General features: G+C 47.4%; 1 protein-coding gene across 1 annotated transcript in view; it reads left to right on the plus strand.

Annotated features, from left to right (window-relative positions):
- EFCAB6 (EF-hand calcium binding domain 6) overlaps positions 1–19,458 on the plus strand; it is a gene marked incomplete at its 3' end in the record, with an annotated part of 228,542 nt that overhangs the window by 72,327 nt on the left and 136,757 nt on the right. Inside the window, exons 5-6 of the mRNA XM_036760831.1 lie at positions 6,892–7,028; positions 17,262–17,374. Of these exons, the coding sequence (XP_036616726.1) occupies positions 6,892–7,028; positions 17,262–17,374 (250 nt within the window). The remainder of the gene's footprint in view (positions 1–6,891; positions 7,029–17,261; positions 17,375–19,458) is intronic.

Genomic DNA, 19,458 nt, shown 5'->3' on the forward strand with positions numbered 1-19,458 from the left:
TAGCAGTACTGTATAAGGTCTTCCATTTTGCAGAGGAAGCAGCCTCTTTGGGCAAAGCGGGGCTTTGCTCTGGCCCCCCAGGACCAGAATCACAGATGACAATGGCTATTCCAGTTCCCATTCCCTTTGGTCTGGCTGGACTCATCAGGGAATCCCAAAAGTTACCTTGTTAGTGTCACATGTGATGGCATTTGGAAGGGAGCTCCGTGCCACATAGTCCCAAAAGAATCCTCACTATGATTCCCATCCCAGTTAAATGGTCATCTAGCCTCTGCTCAAAGACTCCCAACAAGGGAACTTGGAAGTTCTACCCTTCCACGTCTCAGAGCAGCCTGCTTTACTTGTGGACATCTCCAGGTGTCAGGAAGTTTTCCCTTTGATCAAGTCTTAATTGACTTCTCCGAAACTTTCCTTGGTTGCTCCTAGTTCTGCCCCCGGGGGCAAAGACTAATCTGACCTCCATATGAGGACCCTTCAGATAATTGAAGGCAGCTATCATGCCTCCAGAGTCTTCTCTTCTCCATCCTGAACACCTCCCAGTTCTTTTAGCCTCTCCTAATCTGACAAGGACTCAAGGCTCTTCACTATCTTATGGTCATCCACCCCACCTGCCAAGCTTTCCAGACCACCTACCCTCAGAGAATATGCCCTGGGGGACTTGATCCAACTCTGAGGCTGCCCTGGGGCCGAGCTGAGATAGAGGTATCTCTATACTTTCTTGCTCTCATGTGTTTAACTATCACTGATGGAGGTGACTCCTTTGTCCTGGGTCATTTGACATTTGTCATTGGACATTTCAAGCTGGATGTCACAGAGACCTGTCTAAAATGGAACTCATTGTCTTTCTCCCCAAACCCTTCCCACTTCCAAACTTCTCTGCATCCAGTGAAGGCCTCCCCATCCTTCTGGTGTGTAGCTTCAGTGTTATCCAAGACTCCTACCTTTCCTTCACCCACAGTGGCCAAATAATCCCTGTGTCTCTTCTTTTCTGACTCCTCTTCATTCCTACAGGCACCGCAGGAGTTCAGGCCCTGGTCATCTCTCACCCAGATTATTGCAACAGCCTCGTAATTGGGCTCCTTCCTCTAGTCCACCCACCATGATGCTGCCAAAGAGCAGTCGGACCGTGGAACTCCTCTACTCAGCCAACCTGAGTGGCTTCTGACAGTAACCTGGAAGCCTCCCCTGAGCCCTCTGCATCCAGAGCTTTCTTTCTGTTAGTTATCTCCCAGTTATCCTGTAGTTAGCCTGCTTCGTGTCTATCTGTTTGCATGTTGTCTTCTCCATCAGATTGTGAGGTCACTGGGGACAGGGACTGTCTTATGTTTGGCACATGGTAGGTGCTCAGGAAATACTTGGTGATTGGTGATGGATATATGTAGTTTAATTTTAGAGAGATACTCAGAGCACTAAGAGGTTAAGTGACTTGTCCAAGCTCACAGAGCCAGTATATGTCACAGCAGGATTCAAACTCAGGTCTCTGACTCCAATTCCAGCTTTCTATCTCTTTTGCCAAACTATGTCATTACTGTCTAATAAATGGTTGAATTGTGTTGTTGAAATCACATGTGTCGTAGCCTGACATTCAAGAGGACTGTCCATAGTCTGGCTCTAACGGACCTCTTAAAAATATTAGTGGTGCTTTTCTTTTTACAATGCTATGAAATGTATTACATTTGTATTATTTTAATAACAAAAACTCACGTATGTAGTGCTTTAAAGTTTGCAAAGTACTTTACAAAATTTATCTGATTTTGTCCTCATAACAAGCCTATGACGTAGGCGCTATTATTGTCCTAATTTTACAGTTGGGGAAACAGAGACCGAAAGAGGTTAAGTGACTTGTCCAAGGTCATATAGCTAGGAACCATCTGAGGCCACATTTGAACTCGGGTCTTCCTGACTCTGGCTCCAGTGCTCTATCCACCGCACCACCCAGCTGTCTCGCGAGTATTCTACGCTATTCTTTCTGGGGGATTTTCCTGCATGGTTTATTGCAGAGTGGCATTCAAATTGGCTTTTTCATGTTGTTTTTCTGGAAGTCCTGTAATCCTTACAGTATGACTTTGTGTCTCATTGCTTTGTCCACCTCTCTTTTGATTTTATTTGGTGCCTCTTTTCTTCTGTCTCTGCCTTTTTGTGTTCTGACTCAATTCCACTTTTCACTGAGTTCTGAATCTGCTGTTATGGCCCGTGTCTCTGTCCCTTGGAGTTCACTGTCTCCAGTTGCAATTGTGATTGTTCTTCCTTAAGAGGGTCAGTTTTGGTCCTTAGCTCTGGGATGTTTTCCCTTAGTCTTTTATTGTCCTGAGTCATTCTGAGGGTTCCTAGAGCTGTTCCATTGTCATATCGTGGGACCCTGTGGAATGTTGGGAGTGCCAGAACCTGGGGACTTGCAGCCATCCCTTCTATCTCGCTCACTTTCCTCTGCCAAATGACCTAATGCATTTCTTTCTAAAACTTCAGATTTGGGGGTTTGTTCTGGTGAATAACAGGTAGATAGCATGAGAGGCATGAAGGCAGTCATTCCCATCACCTCCCCTGGAACCATAGATTCTGTTTGGGGACCCACCCTGGCCTCTGTTGGGTCACCTTTACTTTATCCTGATCAGATCCAACTCATTCATTACCTTACTTTTTGGCCATCGCCACATCACACTGTCCTGTCTGATCTCTGCTCTCCCATGAACTCCCCTTCCCCATTAGAACATTTCTCTCTCTCTCTCTCTCTCTCTCTCTCTCTCTCTCTCTCTCTCTCTCTCTGTCTCTGTCTTGCTCTCTGTCTTTCTCTCTCTGTCTCTCTCTCTCTGTATCTCTCTCTTTCTCTCTCTCTCTATCTCTCTCTGTCTGTCTGTCTGTCTGTCTCTCTCTCCCTCTCTGTCTCTGTCTTGCTCTCTGTCTCTCTCTCTCTGTCTCTCTCTCTCTGTACCTCTCTCTTTCTCTCTGTCTCTCTCTGTCTCTCTCCATCTCTCTCTGTCTGTCTCTCTCTCTGTCTCTCTCTCTCTCTGTCTCTCTCTCTCTCTCTCTCTCTCTGTCTCTCTCTGTCTGTCTCTCTCTCTCTCTCTGTCTCTCTCTCTCTCTCTCTCCCCTTCCAACTCTCCCCCCAGTCTCTATCTCTCATTCCCTCAGCTGTAAGAATTCCTTTTGGCAGTTTCATTCATTTACTGTTTCTCCATTCAGTATTATATTTGTTCCATCTGGAGGCATTTTTTTGTATATTTGAGGGTGGTGGCAGGGTGACAGGTGGGAAACTGTACCCTAGGTTATTTCTTCCTCCACCATCTTCTCAAGATTCGCCCATGATATGTTTTTGATTAAGCAGAGATTGATGTCAGTGGTTACTGTTTCCCTTTCTGCATAACCACAAGCCATCTCTTTAATAATATGTTCTCTACACATTAGAATGTAGAGAACACGTGCTGTCCAGTCTTCCAGAGGTCAAGACTTGTGGCTCAGCTATCACATCTGCAGTTATTTCAGGACACAAGGTTGTAGTATGCCTGGTCCTGAGTTCACTTATGGTAGCTAGTTATTTTCTTAGTATCTTTGAATTGACTTTGGGTTTAATTCATTGAGCCCTTTTTGTCCTGTTATTAAAACTGCAAGGAACATTCTCCTTAATAGAGAAAAGGATAGGGACTGGACCGGTAATGCCATTGGCATAGAGAACTCCCAGATGAAGAAAGTCCCTTCATCAATGCAGGTCAGCACCTTCTCTGTAATTTCTAGTCTTAGAGAATTGCCTGAGACCCCAAGAAGGTAAGTGCCACACAGTCAGTGTGCATCAGAGGCAATTCTTGAACTCGTCTCTATCCCCTCTGCCCCATCATCCCTCTGGAAGAGAAAATGAGCAAAATTAAAGGGGAATTCTTCTACCTCTTTTCTTTTCTCATTGTCCCATCAATCCTGATCCTCAGCCCATCCCTTCCCTGCCCAATAAAGCTACCCCCCCTGCCCCTTGCCCTTGTCCTTGGCATTCCTTGCTAGCACTGAACTCTCTTACTTCCACATCTTTTCTTAGGCTCTTCAATGTACCTGCAATGCCCTCCCTTTTTCTCCTAAATTTCTCCCTGTCATTTAAAGTCCAATTCAGGTGCCTCCTCCTCTGAAGTCTTCCCTGATCTTTGTCCTCTTCCCCTATCAAGAACAATCTTTCTTCTCAGAGCTCGTAGGGCTTTTGAATTGTAATTTTCTACTGTTATAACATTCATTATAATTCTGTATATTATGGTTATCTGTCCTGTTGTCTTATCCTACTGGGCTTGTGGAGAGAAGGGCCCATGTCACTTTGGCCTAGCATGTGGGACAGCTCTCTGCAAATTCAGGGAGCGCAATGAATGCTCACTGTTGGCGGCACGCTTCTTCAGGCAGCTTGCTCCGGCTGACTTGAGGCGCTGGACAGAATTCCCTCATCTCTGCCTGTTGAAATCCTCATTTGCCTTTTGGTCCAGTGCGTCCATGAAGTCATCCCTGATTCTTCCATCCAATGGGATGAGGTTTTGCTATGTGCCTGCCGTGTACAAGGCGTTGAGCTCTCCTCATCATTGACCTTTTCTAGATCCCTTTGTCCAGATCGTTCCATAGCTCTTATTACCTTCTGTTGTGCTTCAAGCTTCTATCCTGCTCATTAGTCTCTGGAGGGCAGGGGCCGAGCTGGTTTTCTGTTTTGCCCCACCCACCTACATTTTGTCTTCTCCTCGTGCTTTCTCCTTCTCTGAAATGGCAGGTGGCTAGAAGGCCCAGTCCAGTAGGCAGGGATTATAGGGGCCTCTTCTGTCTCTTTCCTGCTCTATTCCATCTTATCTCTTGTCTAGGCCCGGTGTTGGGCACCAGGGACCTAATGCTGCTGCCTTGGTCAGGCTCTTCCCATCTGCAGCTACTATGTTGTCAGGCTGACCCAAGTTGGTAGGAGACTTGGAGACTGACCTACGGTGGATGCTCCACCAAGTCCCGTGCTCCTGGTGAGGGATACAGACAGAGTAGACTTGGGGGCACAGAAGTGAGGCTAGCCCCTCGAGTGTCTGGTATCCTGGAAGCTGAGGACTGGTCAACATCTTGGGGGGTGGTGAAGCAACACTCTTGTGAAATCCACAAGGCCATTTCCTTCCTTCTGAGTATACAGTTAGCTGTGGACAGAGGAAAACAGATTCCCACATTGACTGTGTCCTAAAATGTATGTCCCATTCTGCACCCTTAGTCCCTCACCCCTCTGCCAGGAGGTGGGTATCCTGCTTCAGTATGTGTCCCCTGACATTGTGGTTGGTCATTGCATCGATCAGAATTGTCCTGGCTCTGTTCACTCTACTTTGTGTCCATTTACCTTCCCAGGCATCTCTGAATTTGCTCCTTTTATCATTTCTTATGGCATGACAGCGTGCCATCCCATTCACAGACAGGAAACGTCTAAGAACTCTGATGAACACAATGACCAGCCACAATTCCAGAGCATAGATGATGAGGTGGGAACTCACCTCTTGATGGAGAGAGGATGGATCAAGGTGCATACGGACGCATATAGCATCTCTTGGACATGACCAATGTGGGAATTTGTTTAAAATGGGGAGGATAATGCCTGTAGCATATGCTACTTCGTAGGCTTTGTTTGTGAGGCTCAAATGATGATAGAAAGAGATTCACAAATTGTAAATGCTTATAAAATGCTGGTTTTTATCTGTCTGCCTATCTATCCATCCATCCATGTATATCTACCATCCATCCATCAATCTATTCATTTTGATCTCTTTCTCTCTCTCTCTCTCTCTCTCTCTCTCTCTCTCTCTCTCTCTCTCTCTCTCCTCTCTATCCATCTCTTTCTGTCTCTCTTCCTCTCTCTCTGGTGTAGAGAGTATCCACAAGAACTTGCTCTATAACCATCTCTATCTGCTATGCCCCTTGTGTCCTCTTTATAATATTATTATTATTATTCATGTGTACATCTCCCCCAGCAGCTAGTAAAGTGCATTCGATGTGGTAGATGCTGCATAAATATTTCCTGGAATGAATGAATGCCCTTAACAACCTATGTTAAAACCCCTTAACAGAGAGAAGATACAACATCTGTTCCTGTCTCAGATATTTACTATGTGTCTTTGAGCAATGCCTCAGTTTCCTCCTTTGTTAAATGAGGGAATTTGGACTCAATGATGTGTCAGGTCCCTGAATCGATGTTCCAACGACCCTCTGGTGGAAAGAATGTTAGGGCGGTGGCAGGTCAGGCTGCCTGAGCTCTCATCCCTCCTGGGCCCTCAGTTGCTCAGTGAACCTGAGTGAGGTGGCCTGATATTTCAAGCTTTGGTGTGGTTGCCCATAGAACTGAGCTCTTTGAGGTTATCCTTCTGTATATGAGACATGAAGCACTCGAAGGGCTGTTGGGAGAGTGAAATAAAAGCCTGTGTGGGAAGTCTTTTGTCAGCCTCAAGTGCCACAGAAGCATAAATGCTTCCGCTCGTTCTCTTGTTTAGCCCAGCCTCCAAATGGGCTGCTGTTACTTAGCACATGGGCATGCCCGTGAAAAATGGCTATTTGCGAAAATTGAAATACTTTTAAGTTTCAATTAGCACGAAAGGTTTTTCATGTATCTCTAAAAGGGACTGAATTGTGGATGAAACGTATTGCTTTACATCAAAGGGAGTTTTTTTTTTTAACTCACCAATACCATTTACCGAGAAAATTGCCTCGAAAACATTCAATAAATGCAAAGCGTCGCCTCTCCACTGATGGCTCCCTCTGCAGCCTCACACTTTGGCAGAAAGCATTCTTCTGCCTGGAGTAGATATATTAAAAAAAAATAATAAACCGCACCCGACGCTTTTGTTTGTGGCGCTCGGGCTTCGGAATCTGGTCTTCGGTTTTGTTTCTGAAATTTTCCCGAACCATTTGTTTAACCCTTAGATTTTCAAGAACGTGAAAAGCATCAGCAGGGCCTTTAAGCTCTTTGATTGTTCGCATTCCGGCCAGATTCACCCCGATGGGCTGAGGCAAGTCCTGGAAAACTACTGCTTCAAGATGAGGGACGAAGAATTTGAGAAGTAAGTGCGGCGGTGCACATGAGCAGGCCGAGCTAAAGCCGGTGTCGTGGTGGGCGGGGCTTCGGCAGGGCCGGCCCCAGATGGGGGTGAGGACTCTCTCTGAGCTCCAGGGTCCGTGCTGCGGGACTCACGACACCTCGAAGCACGCACTCCACAGGCATTTGTCTGTGCTTCACGCATCTCTCCATGAATTCTCAGAAATTATTGCTAATGTCTCTGCTGTGGCGCCCGCCAATTCCTTAAGTACCCTCGGGTGCGAGTCATCTGGCTCACAGATTTGAGTGAATCCCGTTTATTTAAGTCATCTATCACCGATCTTCTCCCCCCTTTCCTGCCTGGCTTCCTGCCGTATGTCCCCTGTGTTTTGTGTTCATAGTTGACTTTTCCCATGAAGCCCGGGGTTAAGGAGAGAATGTAAAATGTCCGTGTTTTCGTTGTCAGTCAACAGGCCCGCTGCTCCCCCATGATCAAGGCTCAGATCAGTCAGCACGCATTTATTAAGCACCTACTACTACTGTCAGGCTCCCCTAAATTTCCTTTGATTGAGTTTTTTTTTTAAAGGGGTTGAGGGAGGAGCAGGGAGACAGAACTCTTCTTGGTGGCAGCATGCTGTGGAGCACCATGCACTGGGTTCGGCATCAGAATACCTGCTTTTGGATTCTGACTCTGGTCCTTTTACCACCCCTGTGACCACAAGCGAGTAACTGAATCTTTTCTGCTCGTCTCAGTTCCCCCATAGAGAGGCCGATGTGTCTGGACTTGTGATGTCGGAGGCTGTTTTCAGATCCATAGCCCATCACTGTAACGTGTGGATGAGTGTTGGAAGCTGGTGTCAGGCGCTCTTCTGCCCCTTCCAGTGAGGGCGGGGGAGGAGGCGCGCTCAGGAGAACCCATTTGGACCGAGGGTAGCAGAAGTGTGATGGAAGTGCAGTAGCCCGAGTCAGAAGCCACGTGTTTGGAGGTCGGGGCTGAACCCTCCAGGCAGGCAAGGACCCTGAAGATGTTAAGTCTCTAGCAAACCTTCATTTTCCAGGAGTACTTTAAGTGGAGGAGACACCCCCATCTTAGTGTGGGGAGGTGGAAACCACCTTGGCTCTCAGGTTAGAGGATCTGGATACAAACGCCCCCTCTTACACTTGCTACCTGTGTGACCTTGGTGCTTCTCCGCCTCAGTTTCTTCCCTGGTAAAGTGAAGGAATTCGACCTGAGATCCTGGCCCTCAGTTTCCTCATCTGTTGTACTAGGTGGGCCTCTGAAGGTCCTCCCAGCTCCTGACCTTATCTAGACTTCTGCTCCTTTTTATTTTTAAAATGCATTATTGAAAATTCTTTTTAAAAACTTTGCTATTACTTCCCAAAGACTCCTTCTGTCCTCACCTAATAGAATCTTCTCCTAAAACAATTACTGGTAAGAAAAGGCAGTCACATCTGTGTGACTTTGGGTAAGTCACTTAATTCCCTGGGGACTCAATTCCCTCATTTATAAAATAAAGGGCTGGACAAAATGAGGAGTCCAGATAAAGAGATTAAATCACTTGTCTCAGAGTTTGTGAGCAAGATTCGGAGAGCCTCATAGGTCATGGACCAGGAGAATGGTGGGACCAGGGTCTGAACCTAGGTCTTTTGACCTCTCCTCCAATCTGTAAATTGAGGATTTTTTTAATCTAGGAAGCATTATACTGGCTAGCTCCATAGCAGTCTGAGCAATGCAGCATGGCTAGTGGGGTGGGGTAGGGGGAGAAGAAGGTCTTCTCCTCCCCTTCCCCCTCCCCCCACAAGGAGGCCAGAAGTTGTGGGATATGTCTGTGAGTGATAGTTTGGTGGGGGGAGGAGGTGGGCTGCCTTTGGGATACAGGCCCGATAAATGCAGCCATCCTAGATCCTTCAGCAGCATTCTTCAACCCTCTTCTCTTCACAAGGCTTCATGGTAGATATTTTAATTTTTGCATCCATTTGAGCCAGGAAAGTGTCCGGGACAAGATGCAAACACGACAAATTAAATCCTGTTCTTGTGGTGTCTGGGGTGGGGGTAGGAGGTGAGCTAAAGCCATCTCCCCTCCAGCAGCCACCATAAAAAGCTCCCCAGGTGGAAGGTGGACAATAAACCCTGTGCTTGGCACTGTGGTTCCGGACCTGGGCAGCTGATAACTAATGTATCAACATACCTAAGTAATGAATAATAAAGAACATCAGCCATTTTTACTGGGGTTTTTTAAGCTGAGAAAGAATGCTGTTTGTCTGGTCCAGCTCAGAAGCTTCATGTAATGGACTGGCTTTCCTAGTGTGAGAAAAGCAGAGCATCAAAAGCAGAATCTTTCTTAATTTGATTTAAGACTTTTCTTGTTGAATCTCGAGAAAATACTGTCTTCCGGAGATGCCGTTACATTCATCTGGTTGTCTTTTTAGTTACTTAACAAGAACCACCATGAATTTGGAATTCCTTTCTTTGTACCATTACTTCATATTTAATGTCGGAATTCATAGACTCACAGAATGTCGGAATTGAAAGGGACCTTACGGTATGAAACATTGCATGGCAAGGAGCTGGGAGGGGACCTTGGAAGAGAGGAGGCCAAAGCTGGGGGGTGGAGGAAGACAAGTGGGAGGGACATAAGCATTGAATGTCTTCTAGGAAAGGGCCCTTAGAATAAGTGTCAGGGCTGGGAAGGACCGTGGGGAATAGAATGTGAGGGCTGGGAGAAACCTTAAAAAATGGAATGTCAGAACTCAAAGGAACCTTGGAACACACATAACATGACATCAGAATTGGAAGAGAGTTCACAACAGAATGTCAGAACTTGGAGGGGCCTTAGAACAAGGAATGTGAGAATTGGGAGGCAGGCTTAGAACAGAGACTGTCAAAGATGGTAGGGACCTTAGAACCAAGAATGTCAGAGCTGAGAGGGTCCTTAAAATGCAGAATACTGAATGTCAGAGCAGAGAGGAATGTTAAACTATAGACTATTAGAGCCTGAACTTGATTGCTGGAAAGATTCTAGAATGTATAAGTAAAAGGGCGGTTAATGAACACTTAGAAAAGGAAGCAGTGATCCCAAAGAGCTAGCCTTGCTTCATCAAGAATGGGTTATTCTACACCTACCTCATTCCTTTTTTTGCAAGGGTCACTTAGAGTGATGGGTCAGGGGGCTCTATGGATACAGTTCACCTAGATTTCAACAAAGCATTTGACAGAATTTCCCAAGGTGTACCCGATGGAGAGAAACAGGCTAGACAATAACATAGCCAATGGAATTTGAAACTAGTTGAGTCACCAGACCCAAGCAGTAGTCATTGGTGCATGGGAGAGGTTGTGGCCTGTAAGAGGTTGCTGGGGCTCTTGTGTACTCCATGGCTGAGTAATCTTCCTCTTGGAATCCAGAGCTTGGAGTACAAACAGAAGGGATCTGAGCAGAGAATGTGTGTCCCATGGATTCAGCAGTGGCTAAGTCACGATGGCATTTACTGTGCCATAACTGGCATAGGAGGTGTCTTCATGAGAAGCTACCAGGACAATAGGTGATGCCCTCTAGAGAGAAGGCCACAGTTCAAAGACAAAAACAAAGCCAGAAAAAAAAACATCTGAGGATTTTGGTGTTTGAGTTAACAGTGTGATAAAGTTGCCAGAAAGCTGGTATATTCTCAGACTGCATGCAGAGGACCAGAAGGATGGTTGTGGCCTGCATCCCTCCTCCCCTCAACCTCATGGAATCCCTCTGTCCCTCCCTTCCAGACCTTTGACTCAAAGCCTGCTGCTAGAGTCCAGCCTCCCTCCCTTTCTCACTATCAGGTGTGTGACTATCTTGTGTTTACTTTGTATTTATTCTACATATAATTATATGCACATATCCTCTTCTAGTGACAAAATGTAAGATGATTCTTGTCCTCAGGAAGCTTACAGCTTTGTGTGATGCCTCTAAATGCAGTGTTCCTGTCATTGCATGTATTGAATCCTTCATGGAGGAGATACTGTTTTGTGTGGGACTTTGGCAGGCCCTCCACCAAGGCAGACTGAAGTGACAGCAGCTGTAGGTTACTTTTATAGTGGCTACATGTCTCAGGGGGTAGAATCAGGAATAAGTGGGTTTGAATCTCACCTCTGACTCTTCCTAGCTGTGTGACCCTGGACAAGCCAGTTGACCTTTGTATGCCCTAGGTCTTTCTGGTTAGGCCCCAGCTGTGCTGAGAGCTAGGTAGTGGTGGTCTTTGCTAGAGAAATTGTGGGTCCTTAGTTCTGTACAGAGAGGACTTTAGTGATGGCAGAATGCTTCCTGTTCCTCGTCTCACTTGAGTTTGGCCACACACCTGTGAAGAATGAGCTCTGGGGATGGCTGCTCTTGCTTTATAGAGGAGGGAATGGAAGCTGGTTTTGGACAGCCCTGGAGTGAAGAATGGCTTTTGCAATGGACTGTGTTTTTTACTGAAAAATTATAGCGAGGATGCAGAAGTGCAGATGCAGCTCCCAGATTCGGAGCCCTCTTTCCTCTAATGCCCCAGTCCTGGGGAGAGTGGGCGCAAATGCTCCAAGCACCTGCCCCACTGAGTGGCCCCCTGGCTCCCAGGGCACAGAGTCCTGGCAGATTCGCTGCTGGGCTGGTTCCTTCCTAGACTCAGTGAGTGGACCACTCACTGGGCATCTCCCAGACTCAGTACCAAGGACAGAGGAGAGCCACAGGAGCAGCCCCATGTCCTGCGCAGGCTCGCCTAGGGGGTCGTGGGCTGGCGGGCTGGCTGGGCGGACACTCTCCCCTGGGCCCTCTGGAGCTTCTACTTCCTGAGCTGCTGGCCAGGAGAAAAGGCAGGCCGAGCTCTTCCGTGGGAGCCCTTTGTCCACATTCTCAGTTGTGCTTCAGTAGCCCGTTTAGAGGCTGCCCAGTAGGCAGGAAGCAGGCCCAGAAAACCTGTGCATGCTCTGAATTGGGGCAGCAGTCCTCTCGTCCCGCAGGCTCACTGGCCCTTCTCCAGCCAGGAGAACGAAGCAGGCGGTCCCCCTCCCCTCCCCCCCCCCTCCGCCAGTCCCCTATTACATGAAGTAGGACCTCTTGTTTCTCTGGCTAACCAGTCATTTTCAAAAGTCGGTGACATCGAATGAACATTTGCTGTGTTTGGAAAGGGAAGCTGATGCAACTTTCCCATCTGGTAGCTCTCCTCTCTCAAGATTATTTTTCTGGGCGGAACAATAGTCATGCTCCATCCGAGGGGGAAAATAAAGTAGGTGTTTAAATGAATAAATGACATGACTATTGGTGGGGTTTAGAAAACAGAAAAATCACAAATACTTTAAGTGATAATTACTCCATTTTTAGAAAGTAGCAACAAATGTAGGTAATTTTAGAATCCGACACATATGGAGATACCGATGTGATGGGAATGCTTAGGATGCTTCCATTTTGGTGCAAATGTCGAAAAAAGAGGTGAGTGGTGGTGGGAGCTTTCGACTTTGCAGGTTTGAATAAAGAGGTGACCTCTTTAATATAAAACAAACTCTTGGTACAGTAGCTTTCAAATCCCTCTTCAGATATTTTGAAGACCTATCATAATCTTTGAGCATCTTCACTATTTCTGAAATATTTTTCTTTGAGTTTCCAAAGAATAGGGAATGGCCCTCCCCCACCCCCCAATCTTGCATTGTGTTTTTCCTGTTGTTCGCGCCTCCAGTTAGAACTAAGCAAACATTTATGGCACATATTTGAGTCTGAATCTTGGATCTATTAATTGCTAGCTATATGACTCTGGACAAGTCCCTTCTCTGGGCCTCATTTTCCTCTCCTGAAAATGAGGGGTTTTGACTACGAGAACTCCAAGGTTCCTTCCAGTTCTAAAGTCAGTGATCCCACTAACCCCTGGACCAAGTACTGAGCTGGGTAATGAGAATGGAGATGGGGAAATTGGAGACATGACAATATGTATGACGATGAAACCTGTGAGAGGTTGCCTCATGTAGTGGAAAGAAGACATGGTCTTGAATCCCTTCTCTGATACTTCTTCATGCGTGAGCCTCAGCAAGGTACTTTCTCTCTGGGTCCAGATTCCTCACCCCTCTCCCAGGGAGACTGTCTCCCCTGGAAGAATGTCTCTTTCCCGAGGGCAAGGACTATTCAGGTTTGTCTTGATACCTCCAGCTTCTAGCCTGGTGTCAGGCAAGAACCAGAGTAGAAGCTTATTAAATGCGTGTGGACTGATTACATAAAATGGGAATTGTGGAAAATCGTGAGAATGGATCAGACTCGTGATTCTTTCCACTCTCCCCTCTTCTCTCAGTTAAAATATAATGGGACCAGATTCTCCCCTGCTAGATAGAAGAGATTGAATTAAATCCACCAGATACTTAGGCAGAAGAACATGGGTGAGATTCTTGAGGAAGCACAAAATTTTGTGAAGACACAAGAAGCTTACGGTCTAGATTGATGCCGATACTATGATAATAGTTAAATGCATTAGGGATTTCCAGGTGATCAAGGTGGGCTTCCTGCAAGAGGAGGCTTTAAAGAATGGGTCAGAATTCAGCAGGTGATACAAGGGGGGAGGCAAGGGCACTGAGGTGGGAAAGCTTATAGGCCGGCCTCGATTCTTGATTCTCTTCCCTTTTTACCCCAAGCCTTTCCTTCCTATCTTGGTCTACTCGGCTCTGGTCAAAAAAGAGAGAAGTTCCTGATCTCCAGGGTGTAAGAGCCTGGTCGTCCATTTAGCACATGTAGAGATAATTATTGTTTGTCAACTCTCTGTGCATTCATCCCCGAAATGATTAAATTATCTCTTCCTAACAATATCCCCAAGTCTCTGTGGGTTTAAAGTTAGATTTTTCCAGCTCTCTTCACACCACGATGACCAAGGAGGAACTCAATCTGTGCTCATAAGAAAAGACATTGGAAAGAAGGAGACTGTGAGAGAGAATGGGCCCCAGCTCTGCCACTCATCCTCTGGTCAACCTTGGGGAAGCCCCTCCCCCTGACTTTTATTTCCCCATCAATAAAACGAGATGACTGCATTGTCTGATTTTGGAAAGGCCAGTCCTTTAGGTTGGGTATTTGGTCTTCAGAATTCTGTCCAGATCATCCCCAGAAAAGGAAAAGGATCCCAACTCCCTAGATGGGGAGCTCTCAGATATGCTGGAGACCTCATTGTACAGAGACTTGGAGGGATCCCACAGAAAGAAGAGAGGAGTGAGTTTCTTGACATTGGAACTGTCCAGGCAGAGGCTGAATGACCACCTACTGGGGATATGGGAGGAGGAGGAGAAGTGCTCTGGAGGCCCTTTCCACCTCAGAGAACCTGGAATTGCAAGATTCCTGGGATGCCTTTTATGTCCACACAGCATTTGGCTCCCATAGCCATAGGATCATCCCTATTTTGGTCACCCTCCCCTTTAAGTCTTGTTGGGTCTCTGTGACCCACAGCCGTGTGATGTAGCACCACCCCAGAAGTATTGCCATGTGGAAGATGGGCCTTTCGTTTCCCTCTGTCTTTTTGCAGAGGTGTGTGTGTGTGTGTGTGTGTGTGTGTGTGTGTGTGTGTGTATGTGTGTGTGTATGTGTGTGTGTGTATGTGTGTGTATGTGTGTGTGTGTATGTGTGTGTGTGTGTGGACTATGGATGTAGAACATGGCATACAAAGCCAGACTTTTTTTGGGATATATTGGTAAATTTTGAAGATTTATCCCACCCCTTTTTGTACTTTGTTGTAAGGGATAGTTCTCTGGGAGGATGATGAGAAAAGTATCCATTGGGATATGTAAGTGTGGTGAAAACAAGAGACCAATAATAATTCATTAAAAAAAGAAGGGTCTTTGTTTTAGGGAGAAGCTTGAGCAGTTAAGGAGTAGTGCAGTTTCCCAGAGGCCACCCAGCCTGCCTTCTTCCTCCTGTTCAACCCTTGGCCCAGTGTCTGCCCAAGGTTTGGGTGCTGTTGGGCCTGTTAGTTGGTAGTCCCTCTAAATGCCCATTGGAGCCTCCCAGGAGGCACACAGTAGGGGCTTAATGTCTATTCATTACTGTTAGGTCAAACTCTTTTGAAAAGTTTTCCTTTTAAACTGGATCTATAATTTCATCAGTCTGAGGAACCTCTGTGAGGAAACTCTCTCTCCTGATAAATATCAGCTCCTCTCCAGTGGCTGAGATTCTTGGGGAGTTACCTAGGGCACTGAAGAATAAGGGGACCTGCCTACGAAGTAGCAGAACAGGATTTGAACCCAAGTCTTCCTGGCTCTGAGTCTGCTAACACTCTACAACCTAATGGATGTCTGTCTTTCTGAAGGGTTTTGGCCCTCCCCACTGCCACCTGCAAAGTGGAACCTCTGAAGGGCTTCCCTCTCCTCCCATGGGGACTCCAGGCTGGCTGTCCTGTGATGGTGGCTGCCACCCAAAGGCAATGAAGAGCTGCATGGTAGGTGTGACCAATGAAGACCCAGGCAAGAGGATGTCCTCAAGAGTTGTGTGGCCAGAATTGTAGAGTGAGAGGGTGAGCAGTCAATGGACACTACTGGTATCCAGACAATGAGAAGAGGTTCTAGCACACTGGGTGGGCCATTCCTCCAAGGACACCTGAGAGGGACATGGACAAGAGTCTCCCAGAAGGGGTGAGAGTAGAGTGGCTGCATGTGACCTACTTCACTGGAGGACATCTCGACATCGATGTGATCATGGATCCATTGAAATGTCAAGAAAATGCACAAAATGCCCAGAGAGTGAAGGATTTAGAAGGGCTCTTAATGGAAAGAATAATGGGGCCAGAGTCAGGAAGACCTGAGTTCAAATCCAGCCTTAGACATTTCCTACTGTATGACCCTGAGCAAGTCACTTAAAGTGGGGATAATAAAAGCACCTTCCTCCTAAGGCTGTTGTGAGGATTAAATAAGATTTATAAAGGGCTCTGCAAATCTTAAAGCACAATATAAATTCTAGCCACTGTTATTATTTTTAGTCACAGAATATGAAAGTTGGAAGGGCCCTTAGTATCCATGCAGTCCAGGCCTGGCCTGGGAGGAAGGAATCCCTGCTCTGTCCAGCATTTGCTGGGAGGCCCGCCAAGGAGGATGAAGTCCACCCACTCCAGGGGCAGCCTGCTCTGCTGTGGGATGGAAGCTCACTGGATCTCAAGGTCAATTTTCCTCTTGGCAGCTTCCCCCAGTTGCTCCTAATTCTGCTCCTGGGATGAACGGAACACATCTGATCCCTGGTGCAAGCCACAGCCCTCGGCCATCATCCCAAGCCTCTCTCCCGGGCTTGTTGGGAGGGGAGTGCCCTGTCGATCCTGGCACAAGGGAAAAGGAGGCTCTAAGGCCACAAGGCCACTTCTTGTTTGTCACAGGACAGTGTTGGTGCTTAAAGACCAGGGTGCTTTATGCCAACTCTGTTTCCAGAAGAAATGTCAAGTGCTGGAAGATTTCTATACTAGTGAGCGATGGCTCCTGTGCTCATCAGATTATAGATTGAAGGGAGAGGAGCCTGAGAGATCCCCTGGCCCAACTCCCTCACTTTACAGGTGAGAAAGTGAGTCTCATGGATAGTCAGTGTCAGAGGCAGGATTTGAACCCAGGTCCTCTGACTTCAGAGCCTGTGTTTGGCACATGGTAAATGCTTAATAAATGCATTCTCTTTCCCCCTCCCTCTCTCTGTCTCCATCTCTGTCTCCCTCTCTCCTTCTTTCTCTTTCCCTCCTTTTCTCTCCCCTCCCTCTCCCTCTCTTCTTCGTCTCCCTTTCCTCTTTCCCTCCCTTCCTCTCCTTTTCTCTCTCCTTTCCTCTCCCCCCTCTACTTCTCTCTCTCTCTCTCTCTCTCTCTCTCCCTCTCTCTTCCTCCCTCCTTCTCTCTTTTCTTTCCATGCTATCTATGTTTTCCTCTCCCTCCCTACAATATGAATAAAGAAAAACAAGTAATTCTGCCAACACAAGGACTGCTTCTGCCCTGTGTATGCCCTATTCCACATCCATCGCCCCCAAACTTTCTATTGAAGGGAAGAGAGAGGTGGAGCTCAATTTTTCCAAAGAGTCACCTGTACTCCACTTCTTCACCATTCCTTCCTCAGCCCCCTGTGCTCTGGCTTCCATTTCCCATCATTCAACTGAAGCTGTTCTTTCTAAGTTGCCCATGATTTCAGGTGCCAAACCCAGTGGCCCTTTCTCAGTCTTCATCCTCCTTCACCTTTAGGAGGTCCCCCCTTTTGGAGGCTCTTTCCTGCCTTGGCTTGGAGTTCTTGGCCACCTGGGCTCCCCTCCCACCTGGGCACCCCTTGTATTTCAGGCTCTGGAATCGCTACAGCCTTGGGAAGGACACTGCCCTGGACTACAATGCATTCCTAAAGAACCTGGCTATGAACATTAACCTGAACCAGAAGTACAGCATGAGCAACAAAGGTGAGTGCTGGGCCTTCAGAGCCCCAAGGGGAGGCCAGGCCCAAGGAAGCAGGACCTGGGCAAGACCGATTCACCATCATCAGACACCAGCAAAATAACCACTGTGGGAAGCATGTTGGCAATTCAGGGGTAGTGGGGTGGGCTGGGGCTTTCTGGATCATTGGAAAGGGGTGCCCACCCTGGTGAAAGGGAAGGCTGGGGAGTTCTAAGACCTATGTGGGGCTCTGAGAGAAGTAAGATATGTTCATACCCTCAGGGACCAGGCATTTAATAAGGAAAGGTAGGACAGTATCCAGGTAAAGGTGATACAGATTGGACCATGGAAAGTGCAAGAGGACTTAGTCAAGTCAACTCAACAAGCATGTACTAGCACCTACTATGTGCCAAGCATCATGCTAAGTGCTGGGGATACAAAGAAAGGCAAAAGACAGTCCCTGACCTCAAGGGCCTCACAGTCTAATGGGGGAGACTTCATGCAAACAACTATGGACAATGTACATGGTGACCAGGAAGCCATGTGCTCATCAAACCATTCACCACTTTACCCATCGTGAAGTCCTGTGGTGACAGGTGAGCAACAAAGCAGCAGATGCAGAGACCTGAGAGCTGTAGCTACCTCCCCCCATAGGTGGCCCTGGGTATTGGACTGAAGAAAGAATTCAATCAACCTCCACCGAGCATGCTGCGGCCTGGCCCAGCATCATGGCTCTGCCAAGGAAGGACAAACAATAGGGAGCCAGGGACGAGTCCAGGTCAGTCCTCTCGCCTTATGGAGGGGTAAAGGAGGCTCAGGGGGGTGAAAACAGAGTCAGAGCTGGCAGGGGTCTTAGAGGTCACTTAGTGCAGCGCTCTCATTCTGCAGAGAAGGGACCGAGGCCCCGGAATGGCAAGTGACTTGCACAAGGTGACCGAGGTAATGAGAGGTGAAAGCTGGATTTGAGCTCGGGGCCAGCAGATGGAGCACTGGGGCTCAAAGAGGAGATGAAATGGAGATCACTTAAGATGGAAGGAATCAGGGAAGGCTTCATGAAGGAGATGCCATCAGAACTACATGGAAAATGGGGATGAGGTAAACAGCCAAGCAGGTCCCAGAGTGGCAGGTTGGCCTTTTAGGAGGGGGCTGCGCCACCGGGCACAGGACCAGTGCAGCGTCAAGCTGATAATAGCCTTGGAGAGCTGAGGCTGTTGGCAGGATGTAAGCTTTGATGCCCATGTGTGATACACTTGGAAGACAGCTTAAGACCAACCTTTTAGATAAAATGGAAGCAGGCTTCATTCATTCATTCGTTCGTTCGTTTGTTCATTCATCCAGCAAAAGTGCATTTAATGCCCACTCCTGCCAAGGTAAATGAGAGCATGCTGATCTGGCTCTGGCAGGATGGACAGCAGTGGTCAGAAGGGAGAAGGACGTTCCTGGCACATTTCCCTTTTGTGCCTGGGAGCACATTCCAGGCTTCTTTCTCCATGGCCTGAGGCCGGGTTTGCTTTTCGGAAGGGCTAGCTCTGTACCCAGAGGAGGGAGGAAGGGGCCACCAGAACTCTGTACAGTCACCCGCTCCTGTAGGGAGCCAGGTGAACATGGTGATTGTGGAGTAGACAGAATGCTGGATTTTTCGTCAGAAGGCCTGGGTTCAAATTCTGTCTCTGCCTCGGATTAGCTGTGTGACCTTCCCCTCATCCTCTATAAAATGAGGTCATCAGGCTAATGGTGTCTAAGACTTTGCTGAGCTCTGCGTTTGCCAATGCACTGATTTACAGAAAGACATAGAAGAAAATCCTGCAAGGAGAGGGGGTGTGGGGCTGCCCTTAGAAGGAGCTCCCCCACCCATGAGACCACAAATTGGCCTGAGGAGGATGGAGGGAAAGGCGCTCCTAAAGGGCTTTAGGGAAGGCACTACCCAAAATCATTGTGAGATCGAAAAAGATTTTTTTTCCTCTCCTGCTGAAATCATCAGGGAAAAGAATGATTGAAACCACTTTCTCAGCCATATCCCTTGGTTCTTCTTTTTTTTTAATCTGTGGCGTCAATGGCTGTGTGGGCTTGTAATTAGCATCATAACACCCACGGTTATGGTGGAGAACAT

Source organism: Trichosurus vulpecula, chromosome 5, assembly GCF_011100635.1.
Source record: "Trichosurus vulpecula isolate mTriVul1 chromosome 5, mTriVul1.pri, whole genome shotgun sequence".
Taxonomy (NCBI): domain Eukaryota; kingdom Metazoa; phylum Chordata; class Mammalia; order Diprotodontia; family Phalangeridae; genus Trichosurus; species Trichosurus vulpecula.